Source organism: Schistocerca nitens, chromosome 6, assembly GCF_023898315.1.
Source record: "Schistocerca nitens isolate TAMUIC-IGC-003100 chromosome 6, iqSchNite1.1, whole genome shotgun sequence".
In the NCBI taxonomy this organism is placed as follows: domain Eukaryota; kingdom Metazoa; phylum Arthropoda; class Insecta; order Orthoptera; family Acrididae; genus Schistocerca; species Schistocerca nitens.
This window is the reverse complement of record NC_064619.1, coordinates 37,372,470-37,397,513: the sequence shown is the minus strand read 5'-3', so window position 1 is coordinate 37,397,513 and position 25,044 is coordinate 37,372,470. Positions and strand designations below refer to the sequence as shown.

General features: G+C 38.6%; 1 protein-coding gene across 3 annotated transcripts in view; it reads right to left on the bottom strand.

Annotated features, from left to right (window-relative positions):
- LOC126262486 (voltage-dependent calcium channel subunit alpha-2/delta-3) overlaps nucleotides 1-25,044 on the bottom strand; it is an 823,568-nt gene that overhangs the window by 337,538 nt on the left and 460,986 nt on the right. For all 3 annotated transcript variants that reach the window (XM_049959148.1, XM_049959149.1, XM_049959150.1), the window contains exon 14: nucleotides 10,487-10,591. In XM_049959148.1, the coding sequence (XP_049815105.1) occupies nucleotides 10,487-10,591 (105 nt within the window). The remainder of the gene's footprint in view (nucleotides 1-10,486; nucleotides 10,592-25,044) is intronic.

Genomic DNA, 25,044 nt, shown 5'->3' with positions numbered 1-25,044 from the left:
CTATAACATGTAAACGTATTACTACTTAACCACTGCATATTGGTTAGGTAAACTGTAACACCTGTGACACAAACAAGTAAAATTGTCTCTCTGATTCAACAACAGGTTTCGTGCACAGAGTTATAGTAAGTCCGTAACTGAACATCAAATGCACCTACCTGGAGTGTGGAGGAACTAGGTCTTGCTGACAACAGTGAGCAGTGTGCTGCCCATGCCCCTCCTTACATTTTTGCACGATAAGTGACACATTAATTGTAAATACATTATCCAAAAATGACTACATCCAAAAACGCTGTGAGTAAAGTTATGCAGACGTGTCAGCAGTTTCATCAAAAGCACAAGACAATAAGGCCTACTTCTAAGAATAAAGCAGGCTAATTGAGTTTGTAATGTCCCAGCCTATCATTATCCTAAAATTTATTGCTCATGTAAAGATTTTTAGAAGTAATCAAAACACTCATGATAAGCACACTGGCAGATGACTGTCAGTAGATTAAAACACTGAAGAACACGCTTCACTGAGTCACAAACACTGTTCCCAATACAAAATGCCAAACAAAAATTACATACTGAACAATATTATATAGAGTTATCTTTAATTCTTTCTAAAACAACTCTCCACAACAAATAATAACAACAACTCAACTTTCACCTTCTTTCATGGTGCTATAAACAATCAGGTGACTTAAGTCATGGGATACTTCCAAATATCATGTGGGACCTCCTTTTGCCTGGTGTAGCACAGCAAGTCATTGACTCAACAAGTCACTGGAAGACCCTGCAGAAATACTGAGCCATACTGCCTCTATAGCCATCCATAATTGCGAAAGTGTTGCCGGTGAAGGATCTTGTGTGCGAAAAGACCTCTCGATTATGTCCCATAAATGTTCGATGGGATTCATACTGGGCAATGTGGGTAGCAATCATTCGCTCTAATTGTCCAGAATATTCTTCAAACCAATCACGAACAACTCTGACCCGGTGGTATATTTGGGAAAAAGTCCTTGAATGGCTGTGAACGGTTTCCAAGTAACTGAGCATATCCATTTCCAGTCGATGATCGTTTCAGATGGACCAGAGGGCCCAGTACATTCCTCGTAAACACAGCCCACAGTATTATGGAAGCATCACAGTGCCTTGTTGATAACTTGGTTCCACAGCTTCTTGGTATCTGTGTCATACTCAAATCTCATCATCGGTTCTCATCAACTGAAATTGGAACTCATTTGACCAGGTCACAGTTTTCCAGTCATTTAAGAACCAACCAATATGACCATGAGCCTAGGAGAGACATTGCTGGTGATGGCATACTTGTTGTCTGCTGCCATAGTCCATTAACAACTAATTTTGCTGCGCTGTCCTACTGGATGCATGTCATACATCCCACATTTATTTCTGTGTTTATTTCACACAGTGTTGCTTATCTGTTAGTACTGACAACTCTGTGTAAACACTACTGCTCTCTTTCATTAAGTGAAGGCCCTCGGCCACTGCATTGTCCTTGGTAAGAGGTAATGCCTGAAATTTGGCATTCTCGGCACTCTGAATATTGAATTTCCTAACAATTTTCGAAATGGAATGTCCCATGTATCTAGCTCCAACTACTATTCCACGTTCAAATTCTGCTAATTCCTGCTGTGCAGCCGTAATAATGAGAGAAACCTTTTCACATGTATCACCTGAGTAAAAATCACAGCTCCATCAATGTGCTGCCCTTGCTGTCACATGTCTTTCATCACCTCGGTGCATAGTTTATGATGGAATGTATTTATACCAATACTTCAAAAGCTAGTCTTATTTCATAAAGTTTATGCCAATACAATTTTTGTTATTAACATAATATTATCAACCCAAATAGCCTTATAACTCCCACTAATTCATGTGCTTTTAAAATAATAATTAACTAGGACCTATTTTGTAGAGTGATGTTTTAGCAATTTTCATTATCACCTTTTCATATAATTAATGACATTTTTATTGGAAAGCTTCCAAATTACTGTGTATTAGTTAATAATGAACAGATTTCTGTATTCTGGAAATTATGTACTTTAAATCAGAATAGATACTGTTCCAACAAAAGATTATAAGTGGGGTGATAATTCTAAAACACATGGCAATGTGAAATTTTAAATAACACACAATTGTGTAAAATAAAGATTTCTCAGCAAGACTAGTCACACCACAAGAATCAGAAAAACAAATTTTACTGTCTGAATAATGAGAATATGGAAAACATCATTTCTGCAGTAATGTTCATATTTACTACGAACTATTAACTAAAAATAAAATTAAAAATGGCAAGAACTTTATTTATTCTAGGAGTGATATCAGAGCAAATTGAGGTGCTCTGCTTTGCTTTGTTTCCAGTTCCTTTACCAATGTTTCAACGTCTCAATTGCTTTGTAATTTGTTTCTTCCTGAACATCACATATAGCATTACATAATAAGTAACTAAAATATTATTATATTGTCATTATTTCATCCTGGATTCTCCGTTGTTTAAAATATTATTTGTGACCTCTCAGATTCGCTCAGTGAGATTGGTTTGTAGTGTGCTTCTGGGTGTTCCAATGAGTTGTTGTTTCCATTTTATGCGCAATATTTCGACACAAGTGACACAGAAGTTTTGCTGTTATGTATACTCGCTGCCTGTACTCCAACACATTATGATTGGAATAGCTGCCAGCGTGCACTAGTTAACTGGAGCAGATCAGCACACCAACAAAATCCCTCTCTGCCCCACTTTCCATAAGCAGTTTGAGGCCCGCTTTTGAAATGCTTCCTGTTATGTACCACAACCACAACTTTTGATGCCTGCCGACTTCATTAATTTCTCTTCTGGATCGCCCACTATACTATCTTACTCCCTGCTGTTGACAGTCTCACTTCAGACTTTTGAGTTAGTCACAGGATAGGGCAGTCATGCTAGAATATTTATCCTTTTACATTACATGTGAATTTTACTTTTGCAACACCAATTACGTTCAGTTTTTTTCCATCTACAACAGTATGCTTATCTTCAGGGTACCGATAAGGTTCTCCTATGATAAAACAAGGATGCACTCCTTACTTTCTTGCAACTGATAAAATGTGTCATACTTCATGAATACTAAGACTACTCTGATACAGAGCATCATGCTAGTCTATACTACTTAAGTCTCCTCATTAATGCATAAGTGTTGTAACCTACATTCACTTGAACCTGCTTACAGTAGGAGAATTTTGTTCTCCATTCAGCATTTTTATTTCTTCACACTTCTTTTCATCACCAAAATAACCATATCTTGATGACCCAGAACATATCCAGCAACCTATGCCTTATTTCCACCAAGTTGTGTCATTAGCTCTTTTCTCTCCAACTCTATTCAGTACCTCTTCATTAGTTATCAGTTACGTGCACCTCCAGACATGTCTTCATTGGTAATCAGGCCTCATTTAGAAACAGGACTCATCACTGAAGACAGTTCTACTCCAGTCGATGAGATTCCAGGCCAAAAATATGTCTAGAGATCCCCCGGAAAGTAGTGCGATACCAACCTGACTATCGCCCACTACATGGCCTGCCGATCAGGAGTAACTGTCTGGGGTGCCATTTCTCATCATAGCATGACCCTTTTGGTTGTGATCCATGGCACCCTTATAGGACAGTGGTATGTCAATGATATTTTACAGCTCATTTTGTTGCCCTTCATTGCAAGCCATCCTGGGCTTACATTTCAGCAAGATAATGCCTGCCCACACACGATGAGAGTTTCTAATGCACATGTTCATGCTGGCAAAATTCTGCCTTGGCTATCAAGGTCCCTGAATACATCCCAAATTGAGAATTCTACTCAATATAGATGAGGCTGTTTAGCAGTTAGTGGGCACATAAACATGGCACTTTCTCTCTCTCTCCCTCTCTCCCCCCCCCCCCTCTCTCTCTCTCTGCCCCCCCCCCCCCGTGTGTGTGTGTGTGTGTGTGTGTGTGTGTGTGTGTGTGTGTGTGTGTGTGTGGTGTGGTATTAGTTTAAAAGAAGGGGACAGTAAGGAAGCTCAGCAAAGTTTATTTATCCTGCTTATGTGCCTGTTGACCCTTCAACATTTCAATTATATATTCTGCTCCTGCACAAGAAGCATGATTAAGAATACTTATATAAATCTACAAGCATTATAATTTAGTTCATCTGTCATCACTTTCATCCTTATTTAATCAGTATGTAATATTGCTATAGTTCATTTTCCAAATAAAATTGTTTGTCTATTTGAAAAAATACTCTTATTTAACTGACTGACACATTTTCAGTCATTTACAAAATTCTTGACACTTTCACAGAAATTCTTAATAAATAGTTGAAGAAGTGATCAGCAGCCTACATCATCATTTGTCCATACTCTAGCAAATGAAATGAGGTATACAATTTGACTTCATACCTGCTTCTTGTCTCCCTCTTTCTTTAGCTAGATGTCTTAGCAGATTCTTACCCCACTCTTTTCTTAGATTTATCTTATTTCACAAAAGCTTTATTCTCCTTTTAAAAACTCATGATTCACTGTGTATATTTCTGCTAATTATGTGAGGCTACTCCTGGATGGGTAATTGGAAACACAAAAACTATAACGGAGTTCCCAAAGTGGCTACTTCCCCTATTTAAACTGTAAGATCACTATCTCATTTTACAATAACAGCATAGCAATAATGGAAATTCCTGGGTGGGACAAAATGTATAATAAGGGAAAGGCAACAACTCATCTCTAGCAGACTGATGTGTGGCACATAGACATATATTACAGAACAGTGTGCATTAGCTATTGAGCTCTGGATCTTTTCACGTAGAAAGCACAAAATTTCACACGCATAACTACACAGACACACAAATGCACACTGTAGCGACAATGATAATTGATTATCAATTATTGACAGTAATTACCGGGGCTGATGGATGTGGGGAGGGGAAAGGGAAGGATTCACACTGCAAGGAGGGGGTAGCGGGGTAGTGCAAGGCAGGAGCAAGAAAGAGAGAGGACCCAGCGGCTGCAAAACAAAACAAAAGGAATGCTGAGAGGATAGAGCATTTAACAGATATATGAAGAACAGGACAGGGAGAACGAGGGGGGGAGGAAATTGAACATGGAGAGGAAGACAGGGAGGGGGACAGAAGGGTTGAAAGCAAGAGTGTTGGAGGGAGGGAGGGAGGGGAGGGATGTGTGTGTGTGTGTGTGTGTGTGTGTGTGTGTGTGTGTGTGTGTGTGTGAGAGAGAGAGAGAGAGAGAGAGAGAGAGAGAGAGAGAGAGAGAGAGAGAGAATGCCTGCTATGCTAAGTGGAAGAAGAAGTGCGGTGTGAGAAGACAGTACCTGATTTGGAAGGGGGAAGGAGTGGTGTGGAAGGGAGTATCTAAATGGCACACATAGTGAAGCAGCTGTTTAAGTCATTTGAATTGTGGTGCACGGCATATATTCAACATCTGGATGACCACATCTGCAGTTGGCCACAGTTTGGCAGTGGCCGTTCAAATGAGTAGAGTGTTGGTTGCCTATCGTGCCCACATAGAATTCTGTACAGTACCTGCATAATATAAAAGAAATTATTCAGATAGTGAAAGGAGATGAAAATTTAATAGTCATGGGTGACTGGAATTCGATAGTAGGAAAAGGAAGAGAAGGAAACATAGTAGGTGAATATGGATTGGGGCTAAGAAATGAAAGAGGAAGCCGCCTGGTAGAATTTTGCACAGAGCATAACTAATCATAGCTAACACTTGGTTCAAGAATCATAAAAGGAGGTTGTATACATGGAAGAAGCCTGGAGATACTGACAGGTTTCAGATAGATTATATAATGGTAAGACAGAGATTTAGGAACCAGGCTTTAAACTGAAAGACATTTCCAGGGGCAGATTTGGACTCTGACCACAATCTATTGGTTATGAACTGTAGATTAAAACTGAAGAAACTCCAAAAAGGTGGGAATTTAAGGAAATGGGACCTGGATAAACTGATTAAACCAGAGGTTGTACAGAGTTTCAGAGAGAGCATAAGGGAACAATTGACAGGAATGGGGGAAAGAAATACAGTAGAAGAAGAATGGGTAGCTCTGACGGATGAAGCAGTGAAGGCAGCAGAGGATCAAGTAGGTAAAAAGACGAGGGCTAATAGAAATCCTTGGGTAACAGAAGAAATATTGAATTTAATTGATGAAAGGAGAAAATATAAAATGCAGTAAATGAAGCAGGCAAAAAGGAATACAGACGTCTCAAAAATGAGATCGAAGGAAGTGCAAAATGGCTAAGCAGGCATGGCTAGAGGACAAATGTAAGGATGTAGAGGCTTATCTCACTAGCGGTAAGATAGATACTGCTTACAGGTAAATTAAAGAGACGTACGGAGAAAAAAGAACCACCTGTATCAATATCAAGAGCTCAGATGGAAACCCAGTTCTAAGCAAAGAAGGGAAAGCAGAAAGGTGAAAGGAGTATATAGAGGGACTATACAAGGGCGATGTACTTGAGGGCAATGTTATAGAAAGGGAAGAGGATGTAGATGAAGATGAAATGGGAGATACGATACTGCGAGAAGAGTTTGATAGAGCACTGAAAGACCTAAGGCCCAAGGACTAGACAACATTCTATTAGAACTACTGACAGCCTTGGGAGAGACAGTCCTGACAAAACTCTACCATCTGGTGAGCAAAATGTATGAGACAGGCAAAATTCCCCCAGACTCAAGAAGAATATAATAATCCCTATCCCAAAGAAATCAGGCGTTGACAGATGTGAAAATTACCAAACTATCAGTTTAATAAGTCACAGCTGCAAATTACCAACGCGAATTCTTTACAGACGAATAGAAAAGCTGGTAGAAGCCGACCTCGGGGAAGATCAGTTTGGATTCCATAGAAATACGGGAACACGTGAGGCAATACTGACCCTACGACTTATCTTAGAAGCTAGATTAAGAAAAGGCAAACCAACATTTATAGCATTTGTAGACTTGGAGTAAGCTTTTGACAATGCTGACTGGAATACTCTCTTTGAAATTCTGAAGGTGGCAGGGGTAAAATACACAGAGCGAAAAGCTGTTTACAATTTGTACAGAAACCAGATGGCAGTTATAAGAGTCGAGGGACATGAAAGGAAAGCAGTGGTTGGGAAGGGAGTGAGACAGGGTTGCAGCCTCTCCCCGATGTTATTCAATCTGTATATTGAGCAAGCAGTAAAGGAAACAAAAGAAAAATTCGGAATAGGTATTAAAATCCATGGAGAAGAAATAAAAACTTTGAGGTTCGCTGATGGCATTGTGATTCTGTCAGAGACAGCAAAGGACTTGGAAGAGCAGTTGAATGGAATGGACAGTGTCTTGAAGGGAGGATATAAGATGAACATCAACAAAAGAAAAAGGAGGATAATGGAATGTAGTCGAATTAAGTCGGGTGATGCTGAGGGAATTAGATTAGGAAATGAGACACTTAAAGCAGTAAAGGAGTTTTGCTATTTGGGGAGCAAAATAACTGATGATGGTCGAAGTAGAGAGGATATAAAATGTAGACTGGCAATGGCAAGGAAAGTGTTTCTGAAGAAGAGAAATTTGTTAACATCGAGTATAGATTTAAGTGTCAGGAAGTCGTTTCTGAAAGTATTTGTATGGAGTGTAGCCATGTATGGAAGCCAAACATGGACGATAAATAGTTTGGACAAGAAGAGAATAGAAGCTTTCAAAATGTGGTGCTACAGAAGAATGCTGAAGATTAGATGGGTAGATCACACAACTAATGAGGAGGTACTGAATAGGATTGGGGAGAAGAGGAGTTTGTGGCACAACTTGACCAGAAGAAGGGATCGGTTGGTAGGACATGTTCTGAGGCATCAAGGGATCACCAATTTAGTATTGGAGGGCAGCGTGGAGGGTAAAAATCGTAGAGGGAGACCAAGAGATGAATACACTAAGCAGATTCAGAAGGACGTAGGCTGCAGTAGGTACTGGGAGATGAAGAAGCTTGCACAGGATAGAGTAGCATGGAGAGCTGCATCAAACCAGTCTCGGGACTGAAGACCACAACAACAACAACAACAACAACAACTACAACAACAACAACAACAACCTGCATAATAGCTGATACATAACATGGCCACTTTCACACATGGCCCTGCCTTTTATAGGGTAGGAAATGGCTGTGATTGGACTGTGGTAGTGGTTGTGGGTGGGTGTATGGGATAGGTCTTGCACCTGGCTTGTTCACAAGGGAATGACCCACAGGGTGCAGGATTGGAAGTAGGACTCTAATAGGGATGGACAAGGATATTCCATATGTTGGATGGGCATCACAACACTACTAAGACTATGTACGTAGTATTTGGGATAGGATACCCCTCACCTCAGGGCAAGAGGAGAGGTAGGTGGAGTCCTGATGAAGGATGTGATTGAGCTTCTCAAGGCCAGGGTGATTGTGGGTGATCAGAGGAGTGGTGGTCAGTGGCTCATTAATAGGTTTATTGGTGTCAAGGAGCATATGGCATGTTGTGACGCCGGAAATGCATATCCTCCTATTTCCATCTATTGTACTATAACTTTTTTCCTTATTTTGTTACCAGAAGATGTGACACTTCGGTGTATATTGTAATTGTTTTACAATTTGTGTATATATATGTCGATGTATAATTGGTTTGTTTTGTAAATATTATTTGTATTTTTACTCTGGCTCTTGCCTAGGGAAAACAGTGCTATCGAACGATTACATCGATAAGTCGTGTGGAGAACCAAAGTGTTTAGGATCTTTGGGAGTGTTAACTCTGCCGCGTGGAGCGCGGGCAGAGGGGAGTCTGGCTGGAGTAGGGCGGTGGAGCAGGTGTGTTGAGTGACGCTCCTGCGAGTTGCCGCGCTTTCGGGGTCTGGCAACATGTAATTGCACTCGACTTGCTATGATAGTTTCTGGCACGGTGTCGCAGACGGGAAACATTAGCTGGCACACGTCAAGAGCCCATTTTGCCTGGTGACCATGCCGAGAAAAATGCGTGCCAACATCCAGCTTCTGCAACAGCAATGGCCGACAATAAGTGATTGTCGCCACCTCCTCGATCAACGACTTCAAACCTTCAATCAACCAACAAGGAAGACTGAAAGCACATAAAGTTTTAGAACTGTATGGCAGACCTCAGCTTTTCAAACTGTTCCATTTGCATCACTAAAATACAGCAACTTAGCATGAACCTTTGTTGCTCATTGTCCCAATTGCATTACCAAGCAGGGTCCCTTCCTTTTCCGAAATGAACCCGTGTGTTGTTGATATTCAAACACCAGCATTAAAGTAATATCATTCCATTTCACTGTTTTAATTTCAAAGTTCAGTTAAAGTATTCATAGCTGACTACAATATTTAGATTACACAAGCACAAATTAAGAGTGCGCGTTTTGTTACCACATTTTAGCTTACATGTGACCGCAGCTCAGCTTGGTACGTACTAAATTTTACTATTGTTAATTGTTCAGAATCAATTAAGTTAAGTTCGAAGTTAAATCTCTTATTTCTAAATTGCGTAGATTCAAGTTGCTTTTGAGATGATTGTTGAGGTAGCCTAAGACTAACCTCATTTAATTTAATATCGTAGTGCTTCAGAAACCAAGTTCACTATTAATTTCAGTCACTAAATTAACTTTCAATTTTCTGGTTTTATTAATTCTTTTGATAAATTAAGTCAGAGTGTAGCGAAATTTATTACTTCTGACAAACATTCAGTTATCACACAATATGTGTCAACCTACAGTTGCCACGCTTTTAGTGCTAATTATATGTGCATTAACTTTTCTTTTTCAGTTATTATAGTAGTTGCCCATAGGACTGGTGACCGTAATTTTCCCCAAATCTCAAATATCTAGTTAATGCCAGTTAATTGTTAATGTAACGACCGCACATTTACTGTCTTTATTAACTTTACACTTTTTCAAAATTAATTTCCACCAATTTCATTGGCATTTTTCCTTTCATTTAGATGTAACCCTTCCTCCCTCTTTACCGACATATTAACCTTGGTGATGATTGTTTTTCCCAAATTTCCAGTAGGTACACGCAGTTTAATTTTTCACTGTCATTAATGTCGATAAGTGAGGGGGAGGTTACAACGTGAGATCTGTTTATGGAGGAGGATAAGATATTATCTGTCAATAAAGGTTCTGGTATGGATATCATGGATGACACTGGGAAAGGTAGTGGGGATGGGAGGATGTTGATGTATGCAGATGAGGAAAGGCAATGAAGAAAGTGAGCAGAGTTTTGAATGTTGACTGGGGGGGGGGGTTACAAACAATAGCATGAAGGTGTTGGCAACAAGGTAGAGGATTTGTTCTTGGAGCACTGTAATCAGCAAAACGTGAACACTCTTCTCTGCTACATGTGTCTATGCACCACAAATCAGTCTGCTATAGGTGAGTGGTTGCCTTTACCTTATTTTATGAACTGTATTATAGAAATGAGGAATGCTTGAGGAAATGGAGTATCTTATCCATTATTACTAACCTTCAGCATCTTTGGACTGAAATCACGTGCCTCTCGGTCAGTATTCTCAAGTTCAACTTCTGTCATGTCAACACTATTGTAGTTTGGTTTCAGGATGCCCTGGAACTGATTACAAAATAACACTTCTTATCATTGTACTGTGAGAGATTACACTTAAACATAAGACAAAGATGCCTGCACTGAAATACTTTTAATTCATACTTCTGTTTTTCTTTATACTTATTATATGCTGGTTAGTAAATTGTGAACACTTTAATATACACACAGAATTCTTAATCAATCTCCCCCCCCCCCCCCCCTCTCTCTCTCTCTCACACACACACACACACACACACACACACACACACACACACACACACACACACACACACACAGGTAGGGAGGGGGGGGGGGGTGGAGAAAGAGAATAGAATAAAAGTTTATTGTCTCGTAACATAGAAGACATTGACTTAATGTACAGGAGACCTGTCAAAACACAAAAACTGGTTTACAATTTTCCTTACAATATCAGTAACATAGTATACAGAGCTGAATAATTAATTAACTAAGCAATTAATAATTTTTCTTCAATAGTAACAAACTTTTAAAAATTAACGGTTCTAAGTACTTGCTCTCTCTTGCTCAAATTTTCAGGTTGTTATTTACGGATTCTTCTACTGAACAGAAACAGTTCTGCACTAGTTTCTCATATAAGGTTTTTTTCAGTGTTTCTAAATTTATGCTGAGCAATTCTCTTCCTTTCACTTTGTTAGAAATTTTCATACGCATGTAATGTGGAGTTCGAGCATAAAGTTTTAAACAGTGGGTGGGCAGTATAAAATTATTTTGATTTCTGGTGTTGTAACCATGTTGTAAATGATTTGCTATTAATAAATCAGGGTTACAGTGCACAAAGATAATCAGCTCATATATGTATAGTGAGGGAACACTTAATATACTTAGATTTTTTAGGAGTGGGCAACATGATTTTCTTTGCCCTACATTGTGGATATTTCTAATGATGATTTTCTGAAATTTCAATATTCGACACATATGGTTTGAGTTTCCCAAAATACAAATCCATACCTTATTACTGGTCAAAGTAGCTGTGATATACTAATTATACCCAAACTGGTAGCATTGTACAATATCCTCATTGCTATTTAATTTATTTGCTTATGTGATCACCATGATAGATTTTTATCCAGTTGCATCCCTAGGAATTTATCAAAATTAGCTTCCTGCAAAATCCTGGTTTCTGTGACTGGCCTGAACGTCATTTAATTTTGCTTGTTTTGTTTTGAACTGCATTAACTGAGTCTTTTTCCAAGTTTAATTTTTACCCATTTACATCAAACCAGGTACCTAATTTTTCTAAAATATTTAATACAGTTTGTGGAATTTTGTCAATACTGTTACTTCAATGACTACAGATGTGTCATCTGCAAATAAAACTGACTGACACTCAATATTAAGTGGCAGAATCATTCATGTGAAACAGAACAGGACCTAAAATAGACCCTTTGGGATACTCCATGTGAAATGGTTTTCCATTTCACATGGAGTATCCCAAAGGGTCTGTTTTAGGTCCTGTTCTGTTTCTGTTTCACATGAATAAGTTCCTATCTCTGATGATATAACCACATTCTGTCTTTGGTTGGTTAGATAGGACTTAAACCATTCTAATACCATAATTTTCCAGCTTACACAGTAGCAAAAAATGATTCAGACTATTAAAGGCCTTTGATAAATCACAAAAAATTTCCTGTGGCAAGTAGTTAGTTGTCTAGAGACAAGCTAATTTTTTCAACAAAAGATTTATAGCAGATACTGTGGTTTTGCCTTTTCAAAATCCATACTGATTTTTTGAGATTATTTTATGTTTTCCTACGAAATTTTGAATTTGTATGATGACTATCTTTTCAAATAATTTTGATAGTGATGGAAGAAGAGAGACTGTGCGATAGTTTCCCATATGTTCTTTTGCACCTTTTTTTAATATTGGCTTGACTACTGCATATTTCAGTGTGTCTGGAAAGTAATCTTGAAGGGACTGGTTAACTATTGTAGCTAGTGGCAATGCAATTACTTTAAAGACTGTTTTTAACACTTTTGTTGGTATCCCATCCCATCCTGCTGATGTTTTACATTTCAGCAATAGTATCAAATTTTCTATATCTTTTACAGTAGTTTTTGTAAATGTACTGAAAAGTTCACCTTCAAATTGCTCACTGTTGAAGAAATTTAGCTTGTCTGGGTATTCTTCTACATTGATGTTTGATTTGTTTACATTTATAACAAATTCATTAAATAATTCAGAAATTTGAGCCATCTACCCATGGCACCTGTTTCAGCTTTGATCACTGACCATAAAGCATTTGATTTGTTTTCACTATCCAAAATAAATTTATTTTTGCCAGTTCTTGGACTGCCTTTACAACTTTTTTAAAAATATTTTTGTAATTTTGTACATAGGTAACAAAATCAGGACTTTTGTTATGTTTTAGTTCCCTGCATAGCTGTCTTTTTCTTGCACTAGAGATATTTATTCCTTCAGTAATCCACTTTATTTCCGTCTTTTTCATAGTGTACAATATGGGGGAAAGTTTCATTAAAAACGTGTAGGAAGTTTTCCAAGAAAGTAGCAAAATTTTCAGAGCATGAAATACTATGATCTATAGCCTACTCCACATTATTTAATCTATAATCCATATTTTCATTGCTGAACTGGAGTTTGGTGTAGGTTTTTTTTTCAAGCAAGGTTCTATTGTTTTTGGCAACTCCATAAACAGAGCACAATGATTAGAAAGTCCTAAATCTAAACAATGCTTATTTGCCTCATTATAAGTATAATTGGTTAAAATATTAATATAATAGAGGGAAACATTCCACGTGGGAAAAATATATCTAAAAACAAAGATGATATGACATACCAAACGAAAGCGCTGGTAGGTCGATAGACACACAAACAAACACAAACATACACACAAAATTCTAGCTTTCGCAACCAATGGTTGCTTTGTCAGGAGAGAGGGAAGGAGAGGGAAAGACGAAAGGATGTGGGTTTTAAGGGAGAGGGTAAGGAGTCATTCCAATCCCGGGAACAGAAAGACTTACCTTAGGGGGAAAAAAGGACGGGTGTACACTCGCTCGCACGCACACACACACACACACACACACACACACACACACACACACACACACACACACATATACAGACACAAGCAGACATATTCAAAGACCAATATGAATATGTCTGCTTGTGTCTGTATATGTGTGGATGGATATGTGTGTGTGTAGAATTCCAGGTGTGGAAATGATGAAACAATTTTGTAGTAATTCCAGTGTCTGTTGCAAAAACTTCAAAAATAAACCAAGAAAGAGTCATAATAACTGCTGATTTCAACATAGATCTCGCCAGTGAAGCCAACAACACAATATTTTACCCTAACTCTACACATCAGCTTTCAAATATACCTTTTTCATTAAAGGATAATCGAAATTGAATCTTACTCTATATTCCATTGATCTCTCCATTAAGTATGCATGGTCCTCCTCATGTTAAATTACTCATAGAAAAGCTGCTGGCAACATAAAAATTATCAAGGTTATTTAAGATTTTGATACTATCCTTTGTAAGCCAGTGTTCACTCAAGCATACAACCCTGATACTTGGTATTTCTGACAAAATGATTTGCAAGTCGTTAAGTTTTCTTTCTCTGCCATTTGTATAGTTCGAACTTAACCCATTTATGTTTAAGTTCATTATTAGCATATTGTTATTTTTTTTTCATATTCCTAATGGCATCTGTTTTGAAACGCTATTTGTGTAATTTTGTTTCAACATTGTTATCAATTTTTACACCCCCATTTGTGGATACTAGTTTCCCTTACTAAGTATGATCTTACAAATTTCACTATACATATTGCTGCATGTTGCCGATCCTAGCCTGTTTAGATGCAGCCCATCTTGTCCTATGTATTTATCACTGATAAATTTATTCGAATCCATGAAAACTGCAAGTCTTTTGCATTGCTCTCTGATGTGATTGTTTATCCTGTCTATGTATTTATCACTTACCAATCTACTGTGCAGGATACTACTAATAATTAACTTTGATGGTGGGTATGCATTTTTCACCATAGAGAGAGAGAGAGAGAGAGAGAGAGAGAGAGAGAGATAGAGCTTATAACAAGTTTTATTCCATAAAGACAAGAGCTTTAACTTTTGGAACAGTTCCTACTTGATACAAAGTATTAATTTTAAATGTACTGTGTGGTCAGCTTCCCACTCTGCAACAAATGGTACTTGTTGACAAGTTTAATATACTGCAAAAGCCTCCTTACAAGTTTTGAGAACTTTAACTTCTGTGAAATGTCTAGCATACACAATATGTATGCATGTAGGGAGCATCCGGGCAGGATTAGGCTAATTACAGTATGCACAGCTGCATTTAGTAAAGCCTAAAATGTGGTACATAGGACATATCCTATGGCATGCACTTCACAATAGTTGCCGTGCAGATTTAGATGTAAAATTTTACTGCTTACAGAGAAATATGAAGTCTTTGTGAAGAGTATTGTACGTATTCCATAAAGTAAAATTGCAGAGTGGCCATTCAACCTTTAAATTTTGTTTTGCACTGTAAAGCCACTTATTATTGTCATTCAATGAATGGAAATATTGCACCATACACGAAAGATCAAGTTTTTTACATACAATTTCTTGGTTGTATGTCATCGATTATCTTGTCACAGATGCTATTAGCAGGATAGGTTCAATTTAAAGCATCTGTTACTGATGGACAAGATGTTTAGAACTAACATATGCTGTTGTAGATACTGGTTAATCCATGCCAAACACACGTCTTAAACTACACTGATATGAGAGATGATTAGGGGACTAATGACCTCAGCAGTTGAGTCCCATAGTGCTCAGAGCCATTTGAACCATTTGAGAGATGATTTATTACATGAAGTTTAAATGTCATTCTTGAAGCAGCTTTGAGGATTACACAGCAAAGATGGAAGTAATATAGCAAGTGTAAGGTACATATGCTATACAAGAATAAAACTATCAAATAATTTCCCAAATGATATAAAATATATATTAAATATTAATCCTACTGAAATATCTATTAGAGAATATCAACAGTGCCACTGTTTCTATTCAATAAGTGAATACACAAACTTTAATACACACACTTTGTAACTTTTGCATTTTATAACATATAGCCCTACATATAATCTTGATCAGTGGTCTTTGTAAAAACAGTATAGAATTAAATCCAGTGTCATCTCATGTATTCTACTAGTAATTAAATAAGTGTCATTGAGTGAGAAGAGACTGTGTAAAGAAAAGGGCAGTTCCTAATAATCTCTGTTTAGTCCAGTGCAGTAATTCATCAGCTCTTGCAGACTTCTTAATTTGCTTTTTCAATGTTTCAGTGCCATCTACATGCAAGATGTCACTGTAGTGGAATTATATGACAGAAAAGCCCCCCCCAGTAAGATGACTGCAACCTATGATCAAAGCTAAAATAAATTTGCATTTTGGCCAAGATGTCACACATTCAATATTTTCTATATCCTCTTTTCCAAGAAATAAACACTGTACTTACAGCTGAGAGAAGATATTAAGTATCTTCTATTTAGACTGAGGGGGAGAAGAAGAGGAGAGTTACTTCTCACGTGCACTCAGCACTTTGGTTTCAATGACCATTGAATTGGAAATAACGAATGCTAATTCAAAGTATAAGTAATAACATCAGATGAAAAAACAATGTCCACAAGCCAATAACAGTGAGAGATGACAGGGCAAGGAATAGAATTAGTTATTGTACCTTACCAGTAAAAACACAAACTGTTATTCACTCGTTTGACAGGTGAGTTCTGCAACACAGTACTCAGAGTCAGGTTCAGAGTTTATTTATTTATTCATCCACAAAAATACATTTGTAACATAAGTTATAGCAATTGCTGAAGGAGCATAAACCTCTCTGTTACACTGGTTTTTAAACAGCCCTGAAAAGGACAGAATACACATACATTTTTGTTTCTCTCTCTCTCTCTCTCTCTCTCTCTCTCTCTCTGTATGTGTGTGTGTGTGTGTGTGTGTGTGTGTGAAGAAGGTGTTGTTATTATTTTTGACTGAACAAGCGATTTGTTACAGAGTACGCAGCCTATGTGCCTCACACTGTTGTGGCATTTAGTCAGCCTCTGGTCCATCACATGTATGTTACCATCACCATGGATGTGATGGTCATGCACAGCATTATTTATTTTAAAGAAATGAAGGTTTTTATTTACGAATAAAACAGTCAATATGTTGTATATGCATGGGACAAGTAATATTCCCAGTTCTTTGAAGACTGGCTTGTAGGTGTATGGGGTGGCAATCATATCATAATGACAATGTTTTATATCTAAAAACAAAGATGATGTGGCTTACCAAACGAAAGCACTGGCAGGTCAATAGACACACAAACAAACACAAACATACACACAAAATTCAAGATTTCGCAATCAATGGTTGCTTCGTGAGGAAAGAGGGAAGGAGAGAGAAAGACGAAAGGATGTGGGTTTTAAGGGAGAGGGTAAGGAGTCATTCCAATCCCGGGAGCAGAAAGACTTACCTTAGGGGGGAAAAAAGGACGGGTATACACTTGCACACACACACATATCCATCCACACATATACAGACACAAGCAGACAATATGTTTTTACACAAATAATATTTTCCTTTGTTTTGACCTCCAGAAAGGAATTCCACATGTGATGACTGAGTTTTAATGGTAGTCACACATTTGACTGAAAACTCTAAAGGCATAGCAGAGGCTATACATTTTGCACAATACTTTATCTCTGTGTATATACCGTTGTAGACTCTTGTTTATTCAGAGCCTCAGGAATTTAGTCTCACCAGTTCAGTAACTTTCCCATCTATCAATTATGGTTCTATATGTGTTACATGATTCTTTGACAGGAAGATCATATGAGTTTTTTTCCATATTAAGTAAGAGGCTAGGCTGTTACCACTGAGCCAGTACAGCAGCCTTTCACTGCTGTCAACTGAGTCAGTTCTCATCTACTGTGGAGTAATGTTTCAAGAGAGGAAGTTTGTATCATCAGCAAATAATATAGGTACTGTTGATGGAAGATATTCTGGGAGGTCATTAGTAAAGAGAAAGAAGAGGAAAGGACCTAAGATTGAGACCTGTGGGACTCCTGCTGAGACTGACATCATGTGTTGGTATTTCTACCAGCTCTTCTCGTTTGATAGGTAAGACTGAAACCATTCATTACAGAATCCTCTTATACTACAAGCGTCCAGTGTGCGCAGGAGCAAGTGTGATTGACGAAGATCAATAAACATGGCAGAAGCACAGTGTTTTCATTAAATTCATGTAGTATCTGGTCATTAAATGAATAGAGAGACCCACTGAAGTACACTAAAACCTCGCTAATCTGGTCTCCATCCAGCATCTAGTCGCTTAAGCAGAAATGACATGCACAAAAATCAACTACCATCTGCAATAATGTCGATTACAATGTTAAACAATGCTACACACATTTGAAATTATGGTTTTCTTTACAGTTCAGTATCATGGTTTCTAAAAGGAAACAAACTGTGCTACACCTCAAGCAGAAACTTGAAATTTGACATAAGCAGAACCAATGTTGTTCACAAACAGCCATAGCTGCTGAGTACATGTTGGATGAGCAACTATTTATGACACTAAAAAGAGAGGTGATGTTTTTTGACAGTACACAATCGAAATCGAGAGCAGCATGGGAAAATGGAAGGTTATGTGAAAGAGTGAGAATGAAGAGATGACCTAGCTCTTTATAGATGGTTCATACAACAATAAAGTAACGGAATTCCTGTCAGTGGCCAATAATAAAGGAAAAAGCAACTGCATCTAACAACTTGGCAGCAGTAACTTATTTGCAGAACGCAAAGGTTGCCTATCAAACTGGTAAAAACAAAATGTCAAGCTGACAGTCAGCGAGAAAAGTCACTCAGCTAATGAAAAAGATGCAAAAGAGTGTATAAAAAAGATAAAGAATATGAGAGAGTAAGATCATTTAACTGATGCTGCCTTGCACAACACTAATGGAACCAATCTCTTTCACATGTTCTTCCAGATAGAACGAGGAGAAAGCCTATGGGTATGCACAACAGAAATAGTGTGTTTCATTAATGGTGTGTTTTAATGCAAATGGGAATCATTACCTATCACTCATAATGATTTGGAAATCACAATATCCACTTTTTTTCTTTCTACCCCCCACCCTTGCCAACACTGCAACAGAAATATGCAAACAGTACAGTATTGTGCTCAGAAGAAATAATTTATGGTCAGAGATATCTTCTCTCAGTGGATCCACAAATCATTTGTATCAGTTGTCTGAAAAGAGCTTAAGAAGAAAAAGCTTTCACTGAAAGCTATCCTTACAACTGACAATGTTGCCAGTCATCCTTCTGATGTGAGTCGAAGTTCCAATGGTATAAAAGCACTCTTTCTTGCAACCAATGTGACAGTCCTCAATCAGCTCATGAACCATTGGTAAATTTTGAAATCGGTTAAATGTCGTTATTGACAGGTACTTCTTTCCTCCTTGCTGAACAAATGTGAAAATGACTATCAAGGTTATGTTGAAGGTGTGGAAGCAGTCAAAGTATGTGATGTTTTCGAAACACCAGAAGTGTGGAATAAAGTGGAGAATGCTATCATAATGAACAGCTGGAGAAAAGTGTGGCCGTACACTGATGCAAAGCTGGAGCCAGTACTGAATGACATCGATGAGCCAATCAATTTGGAATTATCGATTGCTGACACTTTGTACACTGACATGATCCACAAGCTTCCAGGAGAAGGAGAAACTGATGAAGAATATGTTGCTAAGTGGGTGAATCTAATTTAACAGATGAAGAAATAATCAAAAGCATGCAGGAAAGTAATGATGAAAGTGATCAAGAAGAGGACATAAGAATAGATAGCATGGAGATTTTTCACACTGTTGGTTCCGAAGCTGCAGCCATTTTCCTAGAGTACATTGTAAAACAACTAGATACATGCAGTATCAACATAATGTTCATAAAGCAGTTGCATGATGAAACATGCCACTGTTGCATATCATCATTGTGACAACTAAAAATTCAGGACATATTTCATATTAAGTGATACTACTGTATATTATGTACAATCTCAAGGAATAAGTTTCTGATAAGATAAACATATCTTTGGATGTAATATAGTATAGTCCTCAATTTCAAATATTATCAATAAACCTGCATTTCCACTAATCTGGCAACCTCATGTGCAAGGAATGGCCCAAAAAAGCTGAAGTGCCGTGCTGTTAGTAAAGAGTTACTTTCAAGGAAGGTCATTACTCAAATACACAAAAGTTTTTCCATTATTTTGGAAACAGTTGGGAGGAGGGATATAGCTCAGTCATCGTTGATCTCAAGCCTGGCCCCTTTCTCGTGTAATGGAACTACCTTGAAAATTTTCAGTCGTTGAGGAAAAATGCCAATACTCTTGGAGCAGTTGATGATGTAGCAAAGTGATTGTAGTGCTTCATTACCAACCTTCTTTATTTCACAGCTACATAAACCATAAAGGTCAAGTGAGAGGGAATTTCTAACATTTGTAATAAGTAGGACAACCTCCTTCAAAGTTTTAGGCATCATAAAATGTAAGTCAGATCTTGTATGCCACTGGCTGAAGCAACAGGGAAAGTGGCATGCCAACAGGCAGTGGGCACATCCAGAAAAAGTAAAAGCCTTGAGACACTGGTGATCGATTTCACACAAGAAGCTACATGTTGATGAATGCAAGAATGGAAACGAAGTTCATCATAAGTATTAATGACATAAGTACATGAACCGGCTGCCAAGTTGTCAGGCTAACAAATGTAAGGCATCCAAGAGACCAAAGCCTCTGCCCACCTCTGCCATCTCTTCATGTGTTCTCTGCCAGCCAGGTTCTCCACATTGACACTGTGCTGACTGGACACTCGAGGCCCCTTCTGACACACAATCATCATGTGAACTGGCTGTGTTGATCCACGACTCTTGGGACACTTGAGGTCCCTGCTGTTACGTGATCAGCATTTGAACTGGTTGTATTGACCCATGACTCTTGAGATTCAGGAGCAATCATGTCACAGCTGAGACTGCTGGGAGTGCAGCTCTCCCAAGGCATTTCTTGCAAACTCTTCAGACACTAGCAGATAGTTGTACCACACATAGGGTTGTTGGATGCCCTGTAGCCATGAGTTCCTAGTATATAGGCATTATGGCCTGGGTAAAAGAATATTGGGAGTCATAGACAGGGATCCTGGCATTGACTTCGAGCCATCAGGCAGGGGACATGATCTGATCACATCTGGAATTAGTAATAGTCTGCTTAATGGATCAAAGCCAACAGCCCTTCACATATCTCCCATATGTCATAATAGTGATAGGACTTTCACTAACCTTGAGGATGGGATCATGAGCAAAGAAAGGAACTAATATACACTTAATGTTATAATAATATATTGTATTTCTTTTTGGCAAATGATGCATCTTTCAGTTTGCAAACTGATAATGTGAAGAGACTCCAAAAAAACTGATATCCAGACAGAAGTAAGCTCCTTCAACAACATCAGCCAAATAACCTAGATTTTCTCAACAAGATGTTACTGACTATACTTTTACTATGGTAGTGAAACATCCTGCGTGTTGAAGAATGTATTTAAGTATCAGGTCCACAGTTATTTTTCTCTTGTCAGAAACAGTAGCTTATACCACATATAGTGTAAAAGTCCTTTTAATAAAACCAGGACTAAGATTGATTCCCCCCTCCTCTCCCCCCCCCCCTCCCGTCTCTCTCTCTCTCTCTCTCTCTCTCTCTCTCTCTCATAGAGTGCACAGCACTACAGAGTGAAAGAGTAATTCCAAATATATAGACCATATTTACTCAACTACTCAAGAAGACAAGGTTTTTCCTCAAATTTGTCATTCAAAAGATTCAGATTAAGCTTTGGTTCTGAAGTCAATGTTTTGACATTGTGTAATAGCTTAATATGTCCAACCCCACAGCTAAGTGATCAGCCTTTCTGACTGTTATGTGAATGACTGATTTCAGTTCCTAGTATTCTCAGTACTGTCAAGGAATTTTCTTGGTGGGAGGACTGGAGCAGGTGCACTTGGCCCTGTGATACCAACTGTGGACCCACTCAAGTGAGAAGTAATGATTCCAAGATCTGGGAAACTGAAAAATGCCGGGAGAGTGGTGTGTTGACACAACACCCCTCTACTGCACATCCTAATGACACCACTGGCAGAGGACAACACAGCAGCTGGTCAGTATTCAGAGCTTTTAACTTAACATAGGGATCACTTTACATTAGTAGATGAAGTTATGGTATTTGAGATAATGCACAGATTAACCCCCCATGAATCATGGACCATGCCGTTGGTGGGGAGGCTTGCGTGCCTCAGCGATACAGATAGCCGTACCGTAGGTACAACCACAACGGAGGGGTATCTGTTGAGAGGCCAGACAAACGTGTGGTTCCTGAAGAGGGGCAGCAGCCTTTTCAGTAGTTGCAAGGGCAACAGTCTGGATGATTGACTGATCTGGCCTTGTAACAATAACCAAAACGGCCTTGCTGTGCTGGTACTGCGAACGGCTGAAAGCAAGGGGAAACTACGGCCGTAATTTTTCCCGAGGGCATGCAGCTTTACTGTATGATTAAATGATGATGGCGTCCTCTTGGGTAAAATATTCCGGAGGTAAAATAGTCCCCCATTCGGATCTCCGGGCGGGGACTACTCAAGAGGATGTCGTTATCAGGAGAAAGAAAACTGGCGTTCTACGGATCGGAGCGTGGAATGTCAGATCCATTAATCGGGCAGGTAGGTTAGAAAATTTGAAAAGGGAAATGGATAGGTTAAAGTTAGATATAGTGGGAATTAGTGAAGTTCGGTGGCAGGAGGAACAAGACTTCTGGTCAGGTGACCACAGGGTTATAAACACAAAGTCAAATAGGGGTAATGCAGGAGTAGGTTTAATAATGAATAGGAAAATAGGAACGCGGGTAAGCTACTACAAACAGCTTAGTGAACGCATTATTGTGGGCAAGATAGATACGAAGGCCACACCTACTACAGTAGTACAAGTTTATATGCCAACTAGCTCTGCAGATGACGAAGAAATTGAAGAAATGTATGCCAACTAGCTCTGCAGATGACGAAGAAATTGAAGAAATGTATGATGAAATAAAAGAAATTATTCAGATAGTGAGGGGAGACAAAAATTTAATAGTCATGGGTGACTGGAATTCGAGTGTAGGAAAAGGGAGAGAAGGTAACGTAGTAGGTGAATATGGATTGGGGCTAAGAAATGAAAGAGGAAGCCGCCTGGTGGAATTTTGCACAGAGCACAACTTAATCATAGCTAACACTTGGTTTAAGAATCATGATAGAAGGTTGTATACATGGAAGAACCCTGGAGATACTAAAAGGTATCAGATAGATTATATAATGGTAAGACAGAGATTTAGGAACCAGGTTTTAAATTGTAAGACATTTCCAGGGGCAGATGTGGACTCTGACCACAATCTATTGGTTATGACCTGTAGATTAAAACTGAAGAAACTGCAAAAAGGTGGGAATTTAAGGAGATGGGACCTGGGTAAACTGAAAGGACCAAAGGTTGTACAGAGTTTCAGGGAGAGCATAAGGGAACAATTGACAGGAATGGGGGAAAGAAATACAGTACAAGAAGAATGGGTAGCTTTGAGGGATGAAGTAGTGAAGGCAGCAGAGGATTAAGTAGGTAAAAAGACGAGGGCTAGTAGAAATCCTTGGGTAACAGAAGAAATCTTGAATTTAATTGATGAAAGGAGAAAATATAAAAATGCAGTAAATGAAGCAGGCAAAAAGGAATACAAACGTCTCAAAAATGAGATCGACAGGAAGTGCAAAATGGCTAAGCACGGATGGCTAGAACACAAATGTAAGGATGTAGAGGCTTGTCTCACGAGGGGTAAGATAGATACTGCCTACAGGAAAATTAAAGAGACCTTTGGAGAGAAGAGAAACACTTGTACGAATATCAAGAGCTCAGATGGCAACCCAGTTATAAGCAAAGAAGGGAAGGCAGAAAGGTGGAAGGAGTATATAGAGGGTCTATACAAGGGCAATGTACTTGAGGACAATATTATGGAAATGGAAGAGGATGTAGATGAAGATGAAATGGGAGATACGATACTGCGTGAAGAGTTTGACAGAGCACTGAAAGACCTGAATCGAAACAAGGCCCCCGGAGTAGACAACATTCCATTGGAACTACTGACGGTCTTGGGAGAGCCAGTCCTGACAAAACTCTACCATCTGGTGAGCAAGATGTATGAAACAGGCGAAATACCCTCAGACTTCAAGAATAATATAATAATTCCAATCCCAAAGAAAGCAGGTGTTGACAGATGTGAGAATTACCGAACAATAAGTTTAATAAGCCACAGCTGCAAAATACTAACACGAATTCTTTACAGACGAATGGAAAAACTAGTAGAAGCCGACCTCGGGGAAGATCAGTTTGGATTCCATAGAAATACTGGAACACGTGAGGCAATACTGACCTTACGACTTATCTTAGAAGAAAGATTAAGGAAAGGCAAACCTACGTTTCTAGCATTTGTAGACTTAGAGAAAGCTTTTGACAATGTTGACTGGAATACTCTCTTTCAAATTCTAAAGGTGGCAGGGGTAAAATACAGGGAGCGAAAGGCTATTTACAATTTGTACAGAAACCAGATGGCAGTTATAAGAGTCGAGGGACATGAAAGGGAAACAGTGGTTGGGAAGGGAGTAAGACAGGGTTGTAGCCTCTCCCCGATGTTATTCAATCTGTATATGGAGCAAGCAGTAAAGGAAACAAAAGAAAAATTTGGAGGAGGTATTAAAATCCATGGAGAAGAAATAAAAACTTTGAGGTTCGCCGATGACATTGTAATTCTGTCAGAGACAGCAAAGGACTTGGAAGAGCAGTTGAAAGGGATGGACAGTGTCTTGAAAGGAGGAAATAAGATGAACATCAACAAAAGCAAAATGAGGATAATGGAATGTAGTCGAATTAAGTCAGGTGATGTTGAGGGTATTAGATTAGGAAATGAGACACTTAAAGTAGTAAAGGAGTTTTGCTATTTAGGGAGTAAAATAACTGATGATGGTCGAAGTAGAGAGGATATAAAATGTAGACTGGCAATGGCAAGGAAAGCGTTTCTGAAGAAGAGAAATTTGTTAACATCGAGTATAGATTTAAGTGTCAGGAAGTCATTTCTGAAAGTATTTGTATGGAGTGTAGCCATGTATGGAAGTGAAACATGGACGGTAAATAGTTTGGACAAGAAGAGAATAGAAGCTTTCGAAATGTGGTGCTACAGAAGAATGCTGAAGATTAGATGGGTAGATCACATAACTAATGAGGAGGTACTGAATAGGATTGGGGAGAAGAGGAGTTTGTGGCACAACTTGATCAGAAGAAGGGATCAGTTGGTAGGACATGTTCTGAGGCATCAAG